General features: G+C 36.9%; 1 protein-coding gene across 1 annotated transcript in view; it reads right to left on the bottom strand.

The window, feature by feature from the left end:
* Positions 1-2921: 2921 nt before the first annotated feature.
* The window catches only part of LOC115929042, a 43381-nt gene continuing 28160 nt past the window's right edge, over positions 2922-18142 (bottom strand). Inside the window, exons 6-9 of the mRNA XM_030997150.1 lie at positions 5985-6075; positions 4796-4875; positions 3776-3878; positions 2922-3123 (exon numbers count right to left, since the gene is read on the bottom strand). Of these exons, the coding sequence (XP_030853010.1) occupies positions 3034-3123; positions 3776-3878; positions 4796-4875; positions 5985-6075 (364 nt within the window). The 3' untranslated portion in view covers positions 2922-3033. The remainder of the gene's footprint in view (positions 3124-3775; positions 3879-4795; positions 4876-5984; positions 6076-18142) is intronic.

Raw genomic sequence — 18142 nt, 5'->3', positions numbered from 1 at the left:
TCAGAACAAATTGAACGAGGACACAGGTTCACAGATACACAAATAAAACAAACAAATAAAGATGATGGGTGGAGAGTGAGTAAAAGACAGTATGTGAGTATCTGTTGATTGATGTGTGATATAGACAGAGACAAAAAGAAGAGAGAGAGAGAGAGAGAGAGAGAGTGAGAGAGAAAGAGAGAGTGAGAGAGAAAGAGAGAGATAGAGAGAAGAGGGAAAACATTTGAAGGAAAGAGAAAGAATAAAACTGATCAGAAAAATTATCCTATACTAATCAAAATATATCTTATTTACATCATATTTTCTCTCTATTTTCTTCACCATTTCATTCCTCGGACACAGAATGATAGTTGGTGACAGTTGCAGCTACAGGCTGGCGAGAACTAGAAATTAAGTACAATTAAGAAAGCTCAACCAGCTTCTAAAAGCAATGCCTTCTACAAGAATAACTTGTTCCATGTAATTTATGTATTTTACATCTGATAATAATGTATTTCTTTTGTATTACTTCTGATGTTAATATATATATATATATATATATATATATATATATATGATACATGTATGATAAGTACATGACAAGATAGAGTATAATTTGGTTGTAAAAGATGACAGCAGCGAATGGAATACTGAAGTGTAAACAGCAATTTTGTTGGATACCGTACCTCTCTGCAAGTCATACTAATTTGACCGATATTCGACACACAACCACTGAATTGGTTGACACTATGTGTCTTGTCACATGTCAATTTGCTTCAGAACGCTAAATGATATATTTATTACAGGAGGTTATCTAAGTACACCTCTCCACACTAACTTCAATTTAGACCCTTACCAAACCATCTGAAATTTGGTAACCGAAAAACAAGCTAAAGTATAACGAACGATAGACCACAACTACATTAAGCATTATACCATTGTTTGTATAATTCTACATAAATAAATACTCCTCAACACTGAACTTATACATTGCACATATACTGGTGGCTAAGACAAATGATAAAACAAAACCATAAAATAAAACTTTAGCCTATAGAGGGTACGCATGCAGAGGCACCTAAATTTTTGAAGCACTAATCGACTTGGTATTCTTTGAAGACTTCATCTATTAAATGCAGTGGTGCAGGAAAACACAATTTTTAAAACGATCACAAATTTCTCAAGTGCACCTAAGAAACATAACACAAAAAATGGCACGAGAATGTCGCTTTTGCTTTCCTCCTACGATCCAGAGGAAAAGATCAACTGCATACAGTGTAATTTAAGAACTTTCATTTTTCCAAACCTTTGTGAATTTTGCCTATTTTGTCCATTATTACTAAAAACAAACTTTAATCACACGTCTACTGAATTGCTTGTTTGCTTAATTTATTTCCCTGATATCAACAAAAAATCTGAACAACTATTTCTATATCTTTTCTTGACCCCTAAAAGGTCTCTATCAAATAAATGTGAATATAACAAAATAACCCCCTTTTTGGATACTTTAAACAGGCAACCTTAAATTTGTATATGGTAAGGGACCCAACGCAAGGTAACATTGATAACATTGGAAGTGCCTATGTGGCAGTGTTGAATCCTTTGCCAACTCATTGCCAGCCGCCTCCCAGGAAGATAGTAGGTAATGCTACTAAGATTTAACTCATTGACAACTGAATTCCTCCATTCCCATAGGCTTAATACAGAGATTAGCTGGTTCTTGTAAGCGATTGGTTAACAGAATGTAAACACTCTTGTCAGATAATGGCAATGGTGCTTTTTCACTACCATCTCTCTTGCTAGAATTCCTTAGCCATGACTTGATTGTGAGAAGTAGGCCGATCAACTTACGAGGCTAATTTTGCTTTGAAACTCATCAACTTGAGCACAGAGTTTGTGGTTGTTGCTACTACCTTTGTACGTATACAAATGTGTGGTGTACCACAACAGGAAATGCTTAGAGAGCAGTCCTTCAAGACGGCATGATGCAATCGAAGGCTTAGAAGTATAATTTCTTTCAAGCGTCATTTAAGAAAATTGAACCCTTCTTCCTCTCAATTCTGTTCTAAATTTAACCTAACAGGGACTTTATGTCATCATTGTCAAAAACAGGAAGGGAAATAGATTAATGAATACATTCCCTTGATACAAAACATGCCCTTTTTTATCAAAAGTCAATGACAATTAAAAGATTATAAACAAGAAATGTTAATATTCCCAAATCAACCGCGCAATCTATATTCATAATTTTGGAATACCTTGAATTCTAATTTTCATATCTGTAGAACTGGGTTCAAATGAAAATGCATCAAATTGCAGTGGATTTCTTGTTCAGATAATTCCATTCTAAACCTTGAAATTACAAAATGATGATAGAAACCTGTAAAGATCACTTATGTCTACAAAATAAATCCCCACAGAACCACAGCTGGAGTATACAGGAGAATTTACCAATCAAAATGTGTGAGGTATATCTTTCCATCTTCATAAAAAATTAATAAAAAATTATGAAACCAAATAATTGATAGTGATGTTTGACAATCCAGCTTACTAAAGAGCATGGAATGGGAACAAAATTGCACATAACCCAGTGATCCCACAATGTTATCTAGGAACTTTGGGCAGATACATCTAACTTGCAGTGGCATAGCGAAAATTTAGTTAAAAACATCATGAGTCAAGCGAGGACCTCACAGCCCCACACACCCCCTCAACAACAACAAAAGGAAGAAAGAAAAAAAAAAAGTGAAATATTTATTCTTAACATATCTGTAAGGTCGGACAGTACCATAATTTTGCCTGCTCGAGACCAAAATGGCATTAGGTCACATCATTAAACAGAACATGAATAATGCCCTTACAGCTCTAATCTGGAAATGAAATTATAATTCCGGTGACTTCCAAACAGGAGGAAGATGCTTACCACCAAGATCAACCCCTCTCCTTGCCCCCCCCCCCCCTACCCCACCCCATCCCTCCCTGATCCTGCCCCCTAGGTAGGTATGCCACTGCAATGGTGTATCTGGGCTTGGTTCCTCAGCAATGTCTTCATCATTACTGCTTCTCTTCTCCTTCTGCCTCTCCTCCTTGCTTGGGGTAAGCATCCTCCGCAAAGAGGGGGTTCTTCACCTGCATCTCACCGGTCTGGAAGACGAACAAAGAAAATGAAGACGTACCCAATTTAGATTTAAAAAAAAAAATGTTTAATTTTTTTTTAATTTTAAATTTTATTTATTTTGTTTAAATATTTTTTAATTTTTTGTTTTCATCTTTATACAGAGTATCATGTTCAGCTACATAATCATTACGAAACATTGTTAACAACATTTAAATAGGCTGGTTTACAACAAGGCTCTGTTTTAAAGACGTCTCAAAAATGACAATGAACAATATTATATATAAAAATGACAGGAGAAATGACAGAATGAAGGCCAGAAGGAAAGAAGGAAGGTAATCTTGAGTTCCTGTCATGACACTGCAATTTGCAGATAATTGGTCTGAAAAACGCTTTAATTGCACCAGTTTCTCACAAAAACGTTTGGTATGATGACAGCCAAATTAGCCACATATGCCCACGCCACTTTTTACCCTTTTATTTTGCACCAATATCTTTTTTTAAAAGTATGATGAGAAAATAAAAGAGCGATGTTGATAAAATATCCTATCTTTGAGAGCTATATGTTTTTGTGTGTTCTGTTATCGTTTCCATTCTGAAATCGTGAACATGTTATTTATTTCGAAAATAGAAGAAAATCATAATGAGTAATGGAGGTAGAAGAGGTCAAAGTTCACTTACCGGAGCAAGTCCAGGGCATTCGTAGACAGTCAGGTCGCCATCTTCATTCTCTTCTTCTGAATCGTAATCTGAGGCATCCCGTGCAACATCTCCTTTCTCACGCCTGAATGAGGGAGAGTTCATAAGAATGAAACATTATAAAATCAGATATGTAGAACAATGCTTGTATTCTAGTACAAAAATGTTTTTTTATTATTATGAAGTTGGCATCACCTGTTTATGGGAGGGGAAAAGCGATATGAATTCACTTGACCCTTGAGTCTATCCTTCTGGTATAACAGATTGGGATGTGCATGTGTACCTTAGTGCAGTGGGTTCTTAATGTGCAAACATGGTGACTTTCCTTTACAAGAGGGCCTCGATTTAACATCCTATCCAAGGGATGGAGTGGGGTTAATACAACACAGGCTTCTGTCCTCTGCCTGGAATAGATTCAAACCCAAGAACTTTGGTTTGACATTAATAATGACAGCACACACTTTACTGAATGTGCCACCTCCTTCATTCTACCAATAACTATATTGCTTCTAGAGGAAGCCTATTGTGGCATCAATTTGGCTTTGGTAAGGGCAGAAAAATGAGAGAAATAGGCCAATGAACATTTGCTGACAATCCAATAAAGTATCAACAAAGTTATTAACTTTGAAACTGAGACCCTTTCATTTTGGCAATATCTGAAAAATGACCCCCTTATTTCAATGAGTAAGTGAAAATACCGGTAAATGAACTATGAATAAAGGGATAAAAACAAAAGGTCAAACATGATGATAAGAACAACGATGAAAACAATATATATATATATATAATTGACGAGGAAAGGTAAATGTGAAGTATCCAATAAATTAGGATGAGCAAGACCGGAAGCATTTTTTTTTTATCTTCCTGATCTCATTTTGTCAGATATTTCTGTAATCTCTACAATCTACATTTCCAATCCCTTTCTTTTCCAATTCCTCTCACTATTATAATCTATCACCTTATGTAAATGGGTATTAAAATCATAGTTTCTGTTATTCATACTTCTCCATGGCGATCATCTGTTGTTTCTGATGTTGGTAGTGATACATCTGGGCACTCTGGGCAAGTTTTCTGTCCCCATTCTAACAAGAAGAAAAAAGAAAGAAAAACAACTTTAAAACAGCAATCAAAGAAAATGGTAAACTACACGTAGTCCATGGTAACCAAATGACATAATAATGAAAATAAATGCCAATTCTCAACATTTAAAAACTGCTTATAAGAAACACCGGATTACAAAACCAAAACAAATTTAATAGGATGAAACAGACATTACCTGAGCAAGTGTCCATGAAAGATTTCATCATTCTAATGAGCTGGTGTAAGTTTTTTTGTTTTGTTATGATGACTGTTTTTGTAAAAACAGACTGGTGCGGAGTGCATTCCTTTCCAATTTGCACTACAAACAATTTCAGAATGAAATATGTATTCCGTTGAGAAAACACCCAAGATTGATAAAAATGCTCCATCCATTCTAGATGATCGATCAATGTCCCTGATATACTCATTTTTGTACACAGTAGAAATGTTTTGACAAAATGATTTTTCATAAATTAATGGTCAAGATATATTCCCCTTTCCTCTTTAATGACAGAGACTTGGAAAAAATAATTTTTCTTTTTATCTTCATGGATTTCAGAAGTCTTAAATACATGATTGTAATTGAGTATGATATTCTTCTAATATATGTTTAGAGGAAATAAAACAAATGCATCTATTCAAACTAAACATATGCTCAGGATTGGGTAAATTATACTCTCCTTCAATGATTGCAATGAGATCTAACTTGCACTGAGTTTTAGTGAAGTGTACTTGTTTACTTAAAATGCATGGAGTTGATGATGCTTAAATCAATCATGGCAACTATTTGACTAAACTTTAATGAGTAAACAAGTATATATTAAAGTAAAGGTGATAGTTTGAAACTTAAAAAGGTGCAGATCCAGGGTTCTGTAAAAGGGAAGGGGCGCAAAAGTTTTCTGACATGCCCCCTTCCACCCCCACAAAACAAACAAAAAATCTCCCCAAAGCCATATTTGTCAGGTCTTTTGTGTCTAAGTTTAAAAAAGAGGGCATACTTTTCTTATATGTATTTAATGGCATGCCTCAATGTTCTACTGGAGGGAAGGGGTAAAGAGAGGGGGGGGTGAGGTTGGTCTTGCCCCACCCCTCCATCTGACAGTGTACTTACATTCATGGAAGATGTGACCTGTGCGCCTGGGCCTGTAACACCATAGGCTGGGTAGTCGGCTTCGTTCTGGGCCTTGGACGTCGTCTGAATTCTAAAAACAGAGAAAGAGAGAGAGAGATAGGGCAAAATGGTTATTCCTTGCAAACCACTTTTTTAAAATCTATTTTCATTATGGTTATTATTACTCAATATATATTCAATTAGTTGTACATTTAATTGTTTCACAAAAATAGAGAGAGATCATCAAGATTAATATATAGTCAAACCTGCTTTAGTGACCACCTGTCTACAAAGACCACATTTGTTGTTTCCCTTGAAAATGGTTTCTCATTGAAACATGTACTAAAGGAACCTGTCTACAAAGACCACTTTTTGTGTTTCCCTTGGGTGGTTGCTATAGACAGGTATGATTGTATATGTTCATGTAATACAAAGTGATCTAGGAGAAAAAAAAGTAAAATCAGAACTAAAAGATGTACAGAAATTAAAACTGAAAAGGTTTGATCAAGGTAGTTTTATCAAGAGAGCTAGAGAGAGAGGAAATACAGAGAATCAATCAACTAAATTTGAAAATGTAGGGAGAAAAAAAAGAGATGAAAGAATGTGATTCAGAAAACAAAGATCTAGCCAAATCATTGAAGAGATCGAGGATGAAAAATGGAATCATGTAACACAACAAAAAAAGAAAGGAAAAGAGAATGTTGAAGGGTAAGGTCAATCTTCAATCAATAAAGTCACGTATTCGGAGGGGAAAATCAATCACATGTAAATCCTTCACAGGGCGAGGGGGGTACACCAGCCGAGGGCATCAATACCTCATTAGTGGAGGGGAGCTAACGATGCTGGAATGCTCTTCTTCTTGCGGCGCAATAAATTAGTCACGAATTGGTGATTCACAAGGGAACGGTACTGCCTGTGTGATGTGTGGCAATGCTAAAAAAGTCATGTATATTTTTCAGCACCATCTTTGTTTTCCTGGAATCATAGATACAGTAGCTATCTGTAGTGATATATGATACCAATATATCATATGTTTGGAGCCAGAAGGGCTTTAATGCTTTGTAAAATTATGTAAGGTATGCCCTTCTGAATCTGAACATATATTGTGATATGAATCACGAAAGGCAAGTTTCCCTGTAGAATCTTGTGAAATTCTGTTGTATGGCAGATATAAAGGCAGTATTTACAGATTTATTATTTTTAAGTCTTAATGTATTTGGAAAAAATCTTTCATTTTCTATATCATTTCTCCAAAATATGAAATTGTAGACATTTGTTCAAGTACCAGTACATTTCTGTTAGTTACTCAATCATATATACATTGCTGTAGGATTATGGTATTGTCATTTGTTTTCTGCCTATTCAAAGACATAACAACATGCCAAGGAAATTATAATTGTCCTAAAAAAAACATATGAATGTACCCAGAAATATCATCCTCACAATGGCGAAAAGAAATACAATGTTCATGTTCAATACCACAACCCACAATCCAATCTAAATTCGCCCCGAAGTGCATACCACAACCGCAAAAATGGCTATGGCTTTCAGACGATGCACATCTCATGGACATGAATGCACACGTTAGTCACACAACTTGGCAAATTGGATGTCTTCACTGAGAACGTTACACGGTGGATGCGCATCGGTCTCGTTAGAACATTCAGACCGGAGAATGCGCATGTAAATAAGTGCTCTCAAGGGTATGCAACCATGGTGGTAGGTAGATCTTGCTAGATTATACACGTGCAATCTCTCGAATATCACCAAATTGTCACACCACAGAGGAAGCAATTTCTTTCTTGATCACATGCAAAAACACCTGATTTTCACAAAAACAGACGCAAGGAAAGTCAATTGTTGTGCATTTTGCATTTTGTCTGGCAAAACTCAGAGAGGTGGTACCTCTGTGCAAATGTATATATGAGTTATAACGTCCTTCTGGTTCCCAACGGAGGACATGACATTTGTGACCTTTGCATAGTCTCTTTGTCATATATTACGTTGGACTTTGACGCTTTAAAAAACTTATTCATCTTTACAAATAAATTCGTTTCTATTGTGTATATAATTTCTTTTCTTTCAAATCTTTATATGACATATGTATGTATATATATATATATATATATATATAAACAGCTTTGAGAATATCATTAAAGATTAGCATACACATTTGTAACTTCATATGCAGTCGATATAGCCAGAACTTGATGTCCAAAGACATGTAGATTTAATAGAATGAACAATGCCTTAAGACAAAACACTACATCAGAATTAGACTGGACAGATAGAAAGCCCTGGGATGTAGGGTAGAAGAAGAGAAACAGTTTCTTGTCTTTGATGGATAGGCTTAACCGTGTATGAAGGTAACATGCGCCGGTGAGCAAATACATCACACGGGCATGTGATTGTAATCATACTTGAACTACCATACTCCATGGAGTTGCCTTTATTTGCAATAGATGTAGCATGCAAGCAGGGGTAATGATATGTGGAGAACTGGGGAGATGGATGGATAGAGCAGGCCTAGATTTTAAAGAGGGGAAGAGAGAGAGAATGGGATGAAGAGGGAGAAATAGAAAATCTGAAAAGAGATAGAGAGTATTAAAAAAGAGAATGAGAAAATAAGAGAAAGAGAGAAAGAGAGGCTTCATTCTAATATTTTACAATCTATCATAGATTGCATTTAAAGTAACTTTATGGGCTAGAACTGCATACACCACAGAGTAAGTGGTAAAGGCCAGAATGCAGGCCAGAACAGCAAAATGTTCGCAAATCGGATCTATCCTACCACCTGCACATTTTTATATATGAATCAAGGTTGGACAAATTAGGTTCACAATGATATACTTACAATTCAATGACTTCTCAAAACGCAGGAGCAAATGGATATAGGGACATGTACACATAATGTATTGGCAACCCATATCATAAATTTGATATCTCCCCGGTTAACTAGAATATTTTAACAAAACAAGGACTATAATGGCATCCTGAACATGCACAATGTATGATGGCAAAAGTGGCAATTGTGACCACTTCTCTAACCAGGAAATTCATTCAATTTCAAATCAAAGTATGACTAAAGTAAAATGATAATCATAGTGCAGACTGGAAACCATGCAGGACTAAAAGGGAATGGAGAAACATATACATGTACATGTACAATGTTTGTTGGCTAAAGTGGCAATTGTGACCACTCCCTATAACCAGTAAATTCTTAAAATTTCAAAGCAAAATGATAATCATAATGCAAACTGAAAACCATGTAGGACTAAAAGGGAATGGAGGAACATATATAGATGTACAATGTATGGTGGCAAAAAGATGGTGAATCCGATCCTTCCTTCTCTCGATCCTCACCGTCTTATACGAGATAGCGTTCGGGGGAGACCAGGTGGTGAAGTGGCCAGCAGGCATTTTAATTTCCTGCTCAGCGAGCCCTAAACACGCCATAAATAGGATGTGATTTGCATACTTCATGATGAACCTAGCTCTATGCATCTTCTGTGGGCTAGCTCTGAGAGTAGATAGGGTAAATAGCACGGGGCAAGGTCCCTATTTAAGGGTGCTGCTGACCTTCTGTTTTTGTTGTTAGGGGGGAGGGGGGAATGTGACATTTAAACAATCCAAAGAATTAGATGAACAACAAAATGATATACAGATTTTTTTAAATATGGTGAAGAAAAAAAAATCCCCCATAGGAGAAATCTGTAGAATATTAAGGCCAATAATAATGATACATTGCCAAAATGGAGGCAGGAAACAAACAGGAGAACACATATCATGAAAAAAGACAAACAATGATATGTTTACCTATAAACAAACCACTTTAATAGCTATGCTTAACTAAGAAGACCTTGCATGAAGAGTGCATTTGATCAAGGAGTACCTATGTACATGCTTTAATGTACCAGTAGTGTACAGTGTATGTCCTGTTCTAACTCTAGCCACTTTATTACAAAAGAGAAGAAAGAAAAAAATTCTCACCAAGAGAAAGGCAAAAAAGAAGTCTACAACTTTATGACCACATTTAACTTTCTTAGGGCTGAAAGGATGTACACTCTGTGTTGAACATACCCTCATGGCTTATTGGCTTAATTTAAAGTAGATAATTTTCAAATATAATTGTCCGCAAGATTTTCTACCAGATTTTTGGCGACAAATGCTCCACAATCTATTTCAAGCACTCATCAAATTCCTGGATTAAACCCTGGACCGATAACGTACCTAATTCTCATCCTAAACTTTAAAGCTAAGCCAAATGTATCACAGCCAAACCCAGTATCTTCCACTAAATAATGTAGCCTGGAGCAAATGTCACTCGCCTAAATGTCAGATCAGATTCACAACATGGCCTGTCTAAAAGGTGATCCAACATAGGATCCAGTGACGACTGCTCCAGGCTTTATTTCGTCAAAGTATAGGGTAAGGGTTATGGTTAGGTTTAGGGTTGCAATAGAGTTTTAGGTAATGTTTAGGATGAGGATTAGAATTAGGATTAGTGTTAGGCCCAGGTTTATAGTTAGGAATTCAGTCAGAGTAGGAAATGACTGGATATATTGTAGCAGAAGAATGTGTCATACGACTGTCTATAATGACCACCTTCCATGCATCTTACATTACATACACTTGAGTTTGAGTGATCTATCCTTCATAATGGACACTCGTACGTCTCTCTGATATGGCCTATATGAATTATGCAGTCAACATCCTCCTTGACTATTCCCAGGCATGAGATATGAATGCTAAGAGCCTCTTCACAGCTCACACTGCACAAGATTTATACGATCTAGTTTTGTGTAAATAAATGTTGAATACAAATCATCGTATTGTGAGTGGGGCGTTACCACTGGATGATGACACCATATAACTTGTTTTGAAGAGATCATTTGACATGATGGCTGGCCAATCAGAAGAGTGCACACACGATAGACCCCGCCCAGTTTACATTGCATGAAGAATCAGCATCTAGCAAAAGGGGTGTGCCCATTGGATAACAACAACATATGCGGAAAGGTCGTATAGAGAAACTAACTTTGAGCAAGGAGGTCAGTTGACACAACAGTCAGCCGACCATCAGTGAGCACCAAGGCAAACCTATGCATCCAGTTACAACGTTCAGAAAAGAATAAGGTATGATCGAGGCCCTCATTCTTTATTGAGTTTTCGTTAGAAGCATTAATGCTCAAACATGCGTTCATTATTCAATGTCTCAGTATATCGTCCTTGTTTTCACGAAGTGATGGTAGTGAGGAAAATCGTAACGCAAAGTGAATGCAATATTTTTTCACTACTGTCACTTCGTGAAAACAGCGACGATATGCAACATTCACACAAGAGAAGTTTATTTACTTGTCGTGTAGCTAAACGTTTTTCAACCTTCTTTCAGTCACAGCACCCTTTTTTAGAAATAAAAGGTTTCCGCGTCACCCCGATCCCAAATTCATCACAGAATATTACAAGTGCATCACTCTGCAACTTGTCAAGTGCCGTGTACACACCTATGGGCGTAATTTTCCCAGAGCTAGGAAAAAAGAGATATCTTTAATATGTTAAAATTAATTTGTAATCTACACTCTATCTAGACAAGATATGAAATAATGTATGCGGACACCCCATCGCCAAATATACATGAATATGAAGATATTCAGGCATCTCTTGTTGACAAAATATGAGGGTATTCAGCTACTTTGCTCTCTTAAATTATCGTTTCTAAATAATGCGAGCAAGGAAAAAATACACTTTCAAAATCTTTGCAATGCTATTTGTTCATAAATTAACGTACTCAAGCAGTTTCCAATATGTTGCGTTTCACGAAATTGACATTATTCCAAAATAGTCTTTTAAAGTACGTAACTTAATTTCTTATGCGGCACCCCGGTTGAAAAATGCTGGTTTAGCTAGACAAGTTTCATATAGCCGTAAAATGAAAACGGTAGACTACATGAACAGGGGGTACATAGGGGATAACACTAAATATCAAGTGTATGCCACGTGATGGAAAAAGCCCATTACACCAGCGCACGTTCATGACGAACCCCATTCTCTGCATATTAAGAGCTGAGCTTCTAAATGGAGTTGGCAATGCAAATTTGTCTGGGTACTGTATGTGATATAATTCCTACTCTGTGGCAAAATGAGAAAGGAAATGACTAGCTTTGTTCATGAATAGATGTGCTGCTCAGGTACCAGAGAGTGGATTTGTCAGACATTGGATGTCAATCGGATCGAGACGAAGAGAGAGAAGAGCAACAATGGTGGTATTTGCTGGTAATTGTATTCGCTCCGCACAGATACATTTTGTGCATGCATGTTCTGTGTGATTAATCCGAATTTCTCATACATTCACGAGCCATTAACTTTGACAAATATGATAACGCCATTCAATCATTCATCTTTGAAGAAAGGTAATCCAAAATCAGAAATTCATCAATTAATATTCCATTAATTTAAATAACATATAATTTGAAAATGTGCAATGACATTTTTGAAAGGAACTGATCAAAATTGCATGGTTGTCATGGTGTATGTAGAACTGATCCATCTTACATTAGATAACTGAAACTCTAATATTGCACCTTAAGGGCAGAAATATTCAGTTTCAAGTGCTAATTGCTTGGGGATTACTACCATGGCATCAAAGAATTCACTGTAAAAAGATACAAGGGTTAAATCCAATGCATAAAATCATTCTTTGCTTCATTGTGAATAATAAATATTCCTTGTATAGCATTTGTTTTATGGCCTTATATCTGTAGGGACATTACCAATGCATGAGGTTGGCCCAGATATCTATCCTCACAAGAACCCTAAACACCCATGTATATTACCCCTTCTCCTCCCATATCTCTCTCTCTCTCTCTCTCTTTCTCTCTCTCTCTCTCTCTCTCTCTCTCTCTCTCACTCTCTTCTTCTTTTTTCTCTCTCTCTTCTTCTCCCTCTCCTTCTCCTTCTCCTTCTCCTTCTCCTCCTCCTCCTCCTTCTTCTTCTTCTTCTTCTTCTTCTTCTTCTTCTTCTTCTTCTTCTTCTTCTTCTTCTTCTTCTTCTTTTTCTTCTTCTTCTTCTTCTTCCTCTCTCATTCTCATTCTCAAACAATTCAGCAATTAATCCCAACCAAAGTAAATCATATATCCTAGTTTTTGCTGATGGGAGAAAACACATCAAACAATTCCCTTTCTGGCCCTGGGAAGTCTCTGTTACCATTTCTTTGAATCTCATAACTTTTCATATTTCCAAATTTAGAAATGCTAAAAAAAATCAACATACATGTATAAACATGTACATATAGCCTTTTCTAGCCATTAAAAGGGCTTCAACCCTTTAGGTTAGTGATTTGTCTACAAGAACATTTTCCTGAACTAGTCATGCTTTGCATAATATTCTGCTGCTTTGCTATTTCAATGATCTATCATTACGCTCAGACAACCATGAAAAATAATGAATTGGATATTTTATGTCAGAATCTCTAAACTATTTATGAAGGACACGTGTTGGCAAATATAGAAAAAACATCTCCAAAAAAATGACATGGCTTCTTTTCCTTTTCAAACACATGTTTAGCAATGTGCACTATTAGTTCAAGCATATAGAATAATGTGCTAAAAAGCATCCATATTGAGAAAAAAAATGCATGAATGCTATTCCCATTTAATAGCATGTATGTACTGCTACAGTTCACAAAAACAAAACCCTTGAGCAACTGCATCATTTTCATCAGATGTGTGTCTTGCTAGTGGGTTCCAAACCGTATCCGTGGAAAGAATATGAAGCAATCCTAAAATAATGTATTGAAAGAAGTAATATTACACTGTCTTATAAACAGGTGCAATTGAATTTTATCGATCACACCTTGATATCCATCGCAACTCTGTACTCAAGAAAATAGGGGTTTGTGGGCTATTAGAGCCCAAATCTGGCTCAATCGCAGCTCTTTGTTATAAGAGAAGACCCATGTTTATATAAGGAACATTTTAATCAAAATGAATCGATGTGCATGCAAATTGAAACAATATTCTTCTAGTAATATCTGATCAAAATAGGTGCATATCTATAGCATCTTGTTTATAGTGTTTACTCATTGCAATCCATGTACATTTAGGTCCTCATATTGCAATGATAAAACATCTTCAATAAATCCTAAAATCATTTTTGTTTCTAAAATAATTTACACCATAAACCGTATTTAGTTCTAACACAGGATAATAATATATACTCCTTGTCGAGAGCCAGAAGGCGACGATTGCTCTGCTGTGAATCCCTTATTCCAACTAAGTTCCTATTCCCAGCCCTAGACCTAACACTACACCTACCCATATCCCTAACCCTAAACATGACACAAATCCCAATCGCAACCCTAATCTAAACCAGAAACTTTTAACGAAATAAAGCTTGGAGCAGATGGCGGATCATCATTAACTTGGATTACCGGTATTTTCACAAAGTCAATGTCCTTTAGACAGACAATATCAACTTAAATGGGATCAAGGGATTGAAAAGGTAAATGGTACATTGTATCAATTAAGGGCGCAGAGGGAAAAGGTCACGGGGGCGTTTCACAAAGCCTTTTTTCACTGACAAATTACAAAATACAGTGACAAATCTGCTGATAACCAATCAGAAGCAAGGATTTCAGTAGCTTAAAACAAAAACTGTCATTTTTCACTGATGACAAGTTTTGTGAAACGCTCCCCTGATATTACGAATCATACATGTACTCTCAGGACTATAATAATGTCTGTTTGGAACCAAGAGGGTATTAATCCTTGTTCTTGAACACACAGTTAACTTCCTTCTGGCTCTGAACTGATGATAGTTACTTTGCTTCAAAGCAACCCCTGAGAGCAGGAAGGGCGTTAACTCATTAATTCTAACCAGAGATAATTCCCTTCTGCCTTTTGACATACAATATCAACATACTGCATGAACCATGGAGCAAATACAGGAGCAAATATGGAAAGAGAATTAGATAATATGAAGTCAGCCTCTACACTGATTCTTGAGGGAGCATTTAAAGATAAATTTGAGGTTTCCAGGATGCCAATAAAAATTTCCATAGATGAGAAAAAGGGTTCACAACTCTTTAAGGCCACTGAAGCGACTTACATTGAATCAGTTTGAAGGTTTGCATAGAAGTATTCTTTGGCATTGCATATGTGTTCTTTTGCGGACTCCTTGGCCGTCGATATGTAGGTTTTGGCCTTCACCAAATAGTCTGAAATGTCATCCATACTTTAAATGAGTGTCTTTGCCGACCCTCGTTACGTTGCTGCAGCGGTGGAGATGGTGCACACTTTGTGATGTCCTACTCTTTGTTTGAGATATCTTTGAATTGTATCATACGGACTGTTAGCCATAGTGTAGGGATACTTTTCAATTCCTGTCCAGTGTTCCTTCTGGCTTTTAATAAAGATCCCTTCAAAATCTGGTGCAACAACATGGGAACATCAAAAAGAAGACCAGTTCAAATTTATTGCTAACAAATATCTTAGTATGATTGCACCAGGGCCATTATTGCTTCAGTTATTTATTGTGGTTCAAAATATATCTAAAAAAATGGGTTTAAATCAGATTAATTTGATATCAAATTGTTCCATTTGATCCCTAAACCTTTGAAATCAACCAGTGGTTGTAATTCCTCCGTTTTTATAACCTTCAGAAAGCAGTCGGTCGTTTCCGCTAACAGAATCATAAAAATTGAGCCGATAGAGATAAATTATCAGAATGTCTACATCTACTGCTGAAAGCAAGGTCACATGATTAAAACCAGTAGTAGGAAAGACATTCATCAATTCCGAGAGATGAAAGAGAGCCTTCCGACTGCCAATGGGTTTTTCACCAAGCTCTAATCGATGCGACTCGAATCAATAGCTCACAATACGGCCTTGGCTGTACATCCGGCATCTGTTTTGTGCGCGACTGGTATACCAATGCACAAAGAGGTTCCTGCTGACAATATCTCTGTAGAAATAAGCCTTGTATTTTCTCCGAGCTATCAGGATATGTTTGCTGCATCCTCAGGTTCCTATGAGATGCTTCTGCTGTGTTTCTTTCGCTCCAAGAGGTCCATTAAAAGGCAATCAGTGCTGCTTCAGCGTTAGACTCACAGGAGGTACTCCCGACTCAACAGAAATATAAGATGTATTCTCAGTATACTCTCGTATATATGTTTATATTCCTGATGAGGCATATATATTTTCCTCTTAGGTATATCTCCTTAATCAACCAAGGCTACCATCAACCCATCCTAGGCAATAAAAGCCAGGATTTTGGGTGATCTGTACTCCTTGTTTTGACCGAAGCTCCGAACGGAATATATACGTTTATCGGAAGCACAGTGCTTGGTGTGCCGCACTTGGCAGCCCCTCTCAATCAATGCACGGCAAATGTGGGGCTCTCTCTCTCTCCTTCTCATCTTCCATGCCCCTGCCAATGGTTCGCCCTGGATCTGATCGATGCCATTAATAAGGATGACACAAACTCTGTGCGAGGGTGTGGGTGTATGTATGCGTGTGTGTGTGTGTGTGTGTGTGCGAGTGTGTGTGAGCACACACAGTCCTTGTGAGTGGCCCTGCCTGTACTCCTTGCATTAATAATTACGTGCCAGGGACACAAGCATAATCAATAGGTACCATGCCTTTAGTCCAACGTTGGATGGATGAGATGGAGAGTGTGTGTGTGTGTGTGTGTGTGTGTGTGGGTGTGGGTGAGGGAGAGTGTGTTGGTCGCCGTGCAAGCAATTTAGATCGGGTTCATACCATTCAAAACAGGCTCGGGGGTAGGCTTCCCGCTACAGAAAGGAGAAACGGGGCGCCTTGTTCACCCGAATCGTGTCAAGTGGTATGATCCAACTGCCAACGGGAAATCCTGCCCTCTTAAACCAACATCATTTTCACACACTGTCAAAAGCTATCAAAGCAATTACAAGTTGATGTGATTGAAATCATTCATCCAAAAGAAGAAAAAATAGACCAAAAAATGAGAAGCTCATAAAAATCAAGCATGGATTACATGGAAGTGTCATCTCAAGTATTAAATATGATTAGGTTGCTGTCGTACAGCCTATAATAAGATCACAGTCAATAACCAACACTACTAAGTTCATTATTTGGGTTGAGATGATACAGATAGTTTGAATTACTTCAACTATTCATATATCTGGTGCTTCATATTGAATAGTCATTTCTGTAACTTCACCTGAATAGAAAGGAAAATAATACAATATTCCAGAATTACTATTGCATTCTGTATTCATTCTATATCCAAACTTATCTTCAACCTTATCTCTATTGACTTTCCATCCCATGGGCATCAAATAGCAAAGAATTTAACAGAGGTGCATTTATTAATATCAGAATTTCACTACTTTTTTATACACAAAAAAGGTGCAAGCATAGCTCTATCTTAGCTGTATTTTATTACTACTTCAATAATCATCATTTCAATGGCAAGCAATATAAAATGAATTCTAAAATGTCACAATTAAAATGTGGCATATCAAACTTCATTAATAATTACTTGTCCACATAAAGAAAGAGTTAAAAACCAACTGTCATGAATTTTTGATCATTCTATACACATGGACGAATTTCACCTTGTATCTGGTATTAAATCATTAGGCTAATGTCACATGCAAACACTGTGGCAAGCGTTGATATTGAATTTCAATATATGAGCCTTTATTGTATACGCCTAATCTCATGCATATTTGATGCTTCTATGCGCCTGTCAATTTATATTCCACCAGCTCAATTAAGAATCACTTAAAACTACTGGTGGTGGTGGTGGTGGAGGGGAGACAAGTGAGGGGATGGAAGGGAAGGGAAAGAAGAGAAAGTAAAAGAAGGAGATAGAGAGAGGAGAAACAGAGAGAGACAGAGAGTAGAAAGAGAGAGGAGAAAGGGAGAGAAAGGGAGAGGAGAAAGGGTGAGGAGAAAGGGTAAGGAGAAAGAGAGGGTAAAGGGAGAGAGATAAATGGGAACGTGGGCAAGGGAATTACAAAAGTTCATGGAGAGAGAAAGAGATAGGAACAAGATATCTGTAGAGAACAAGATATGAGTAGAGACAAAAAAGAGAGAGAGAGTCACAAATACTGGGAAAGAGAAAGAGATAAAGATGTTAATGGGTAGAAAATGAGAGACTTCAACAGGGACACAAAG

Source organism: Strongylocentrotus purpuratus, unplaced genomic scaffold (genome assembly GCF_000002235.5).
Source record: "Strongylocentrotus purpuratus isolate Spur 01 unplaced genomic scaffold, Spur_5.0 spur5_scaffold_4, whole genome shotgun sequence".
NCBI classification, from domain to species: Eukaryota; Metazoa; Echinodermata; class Echinoidea; order Camarodonta; family Strongylocentrotidae; genus Strongylocentrotus; species Strongylocentrotus purpuratus.
This window is presented reverse-complemented; position numbering and strand designations above follow the sequence as displayed.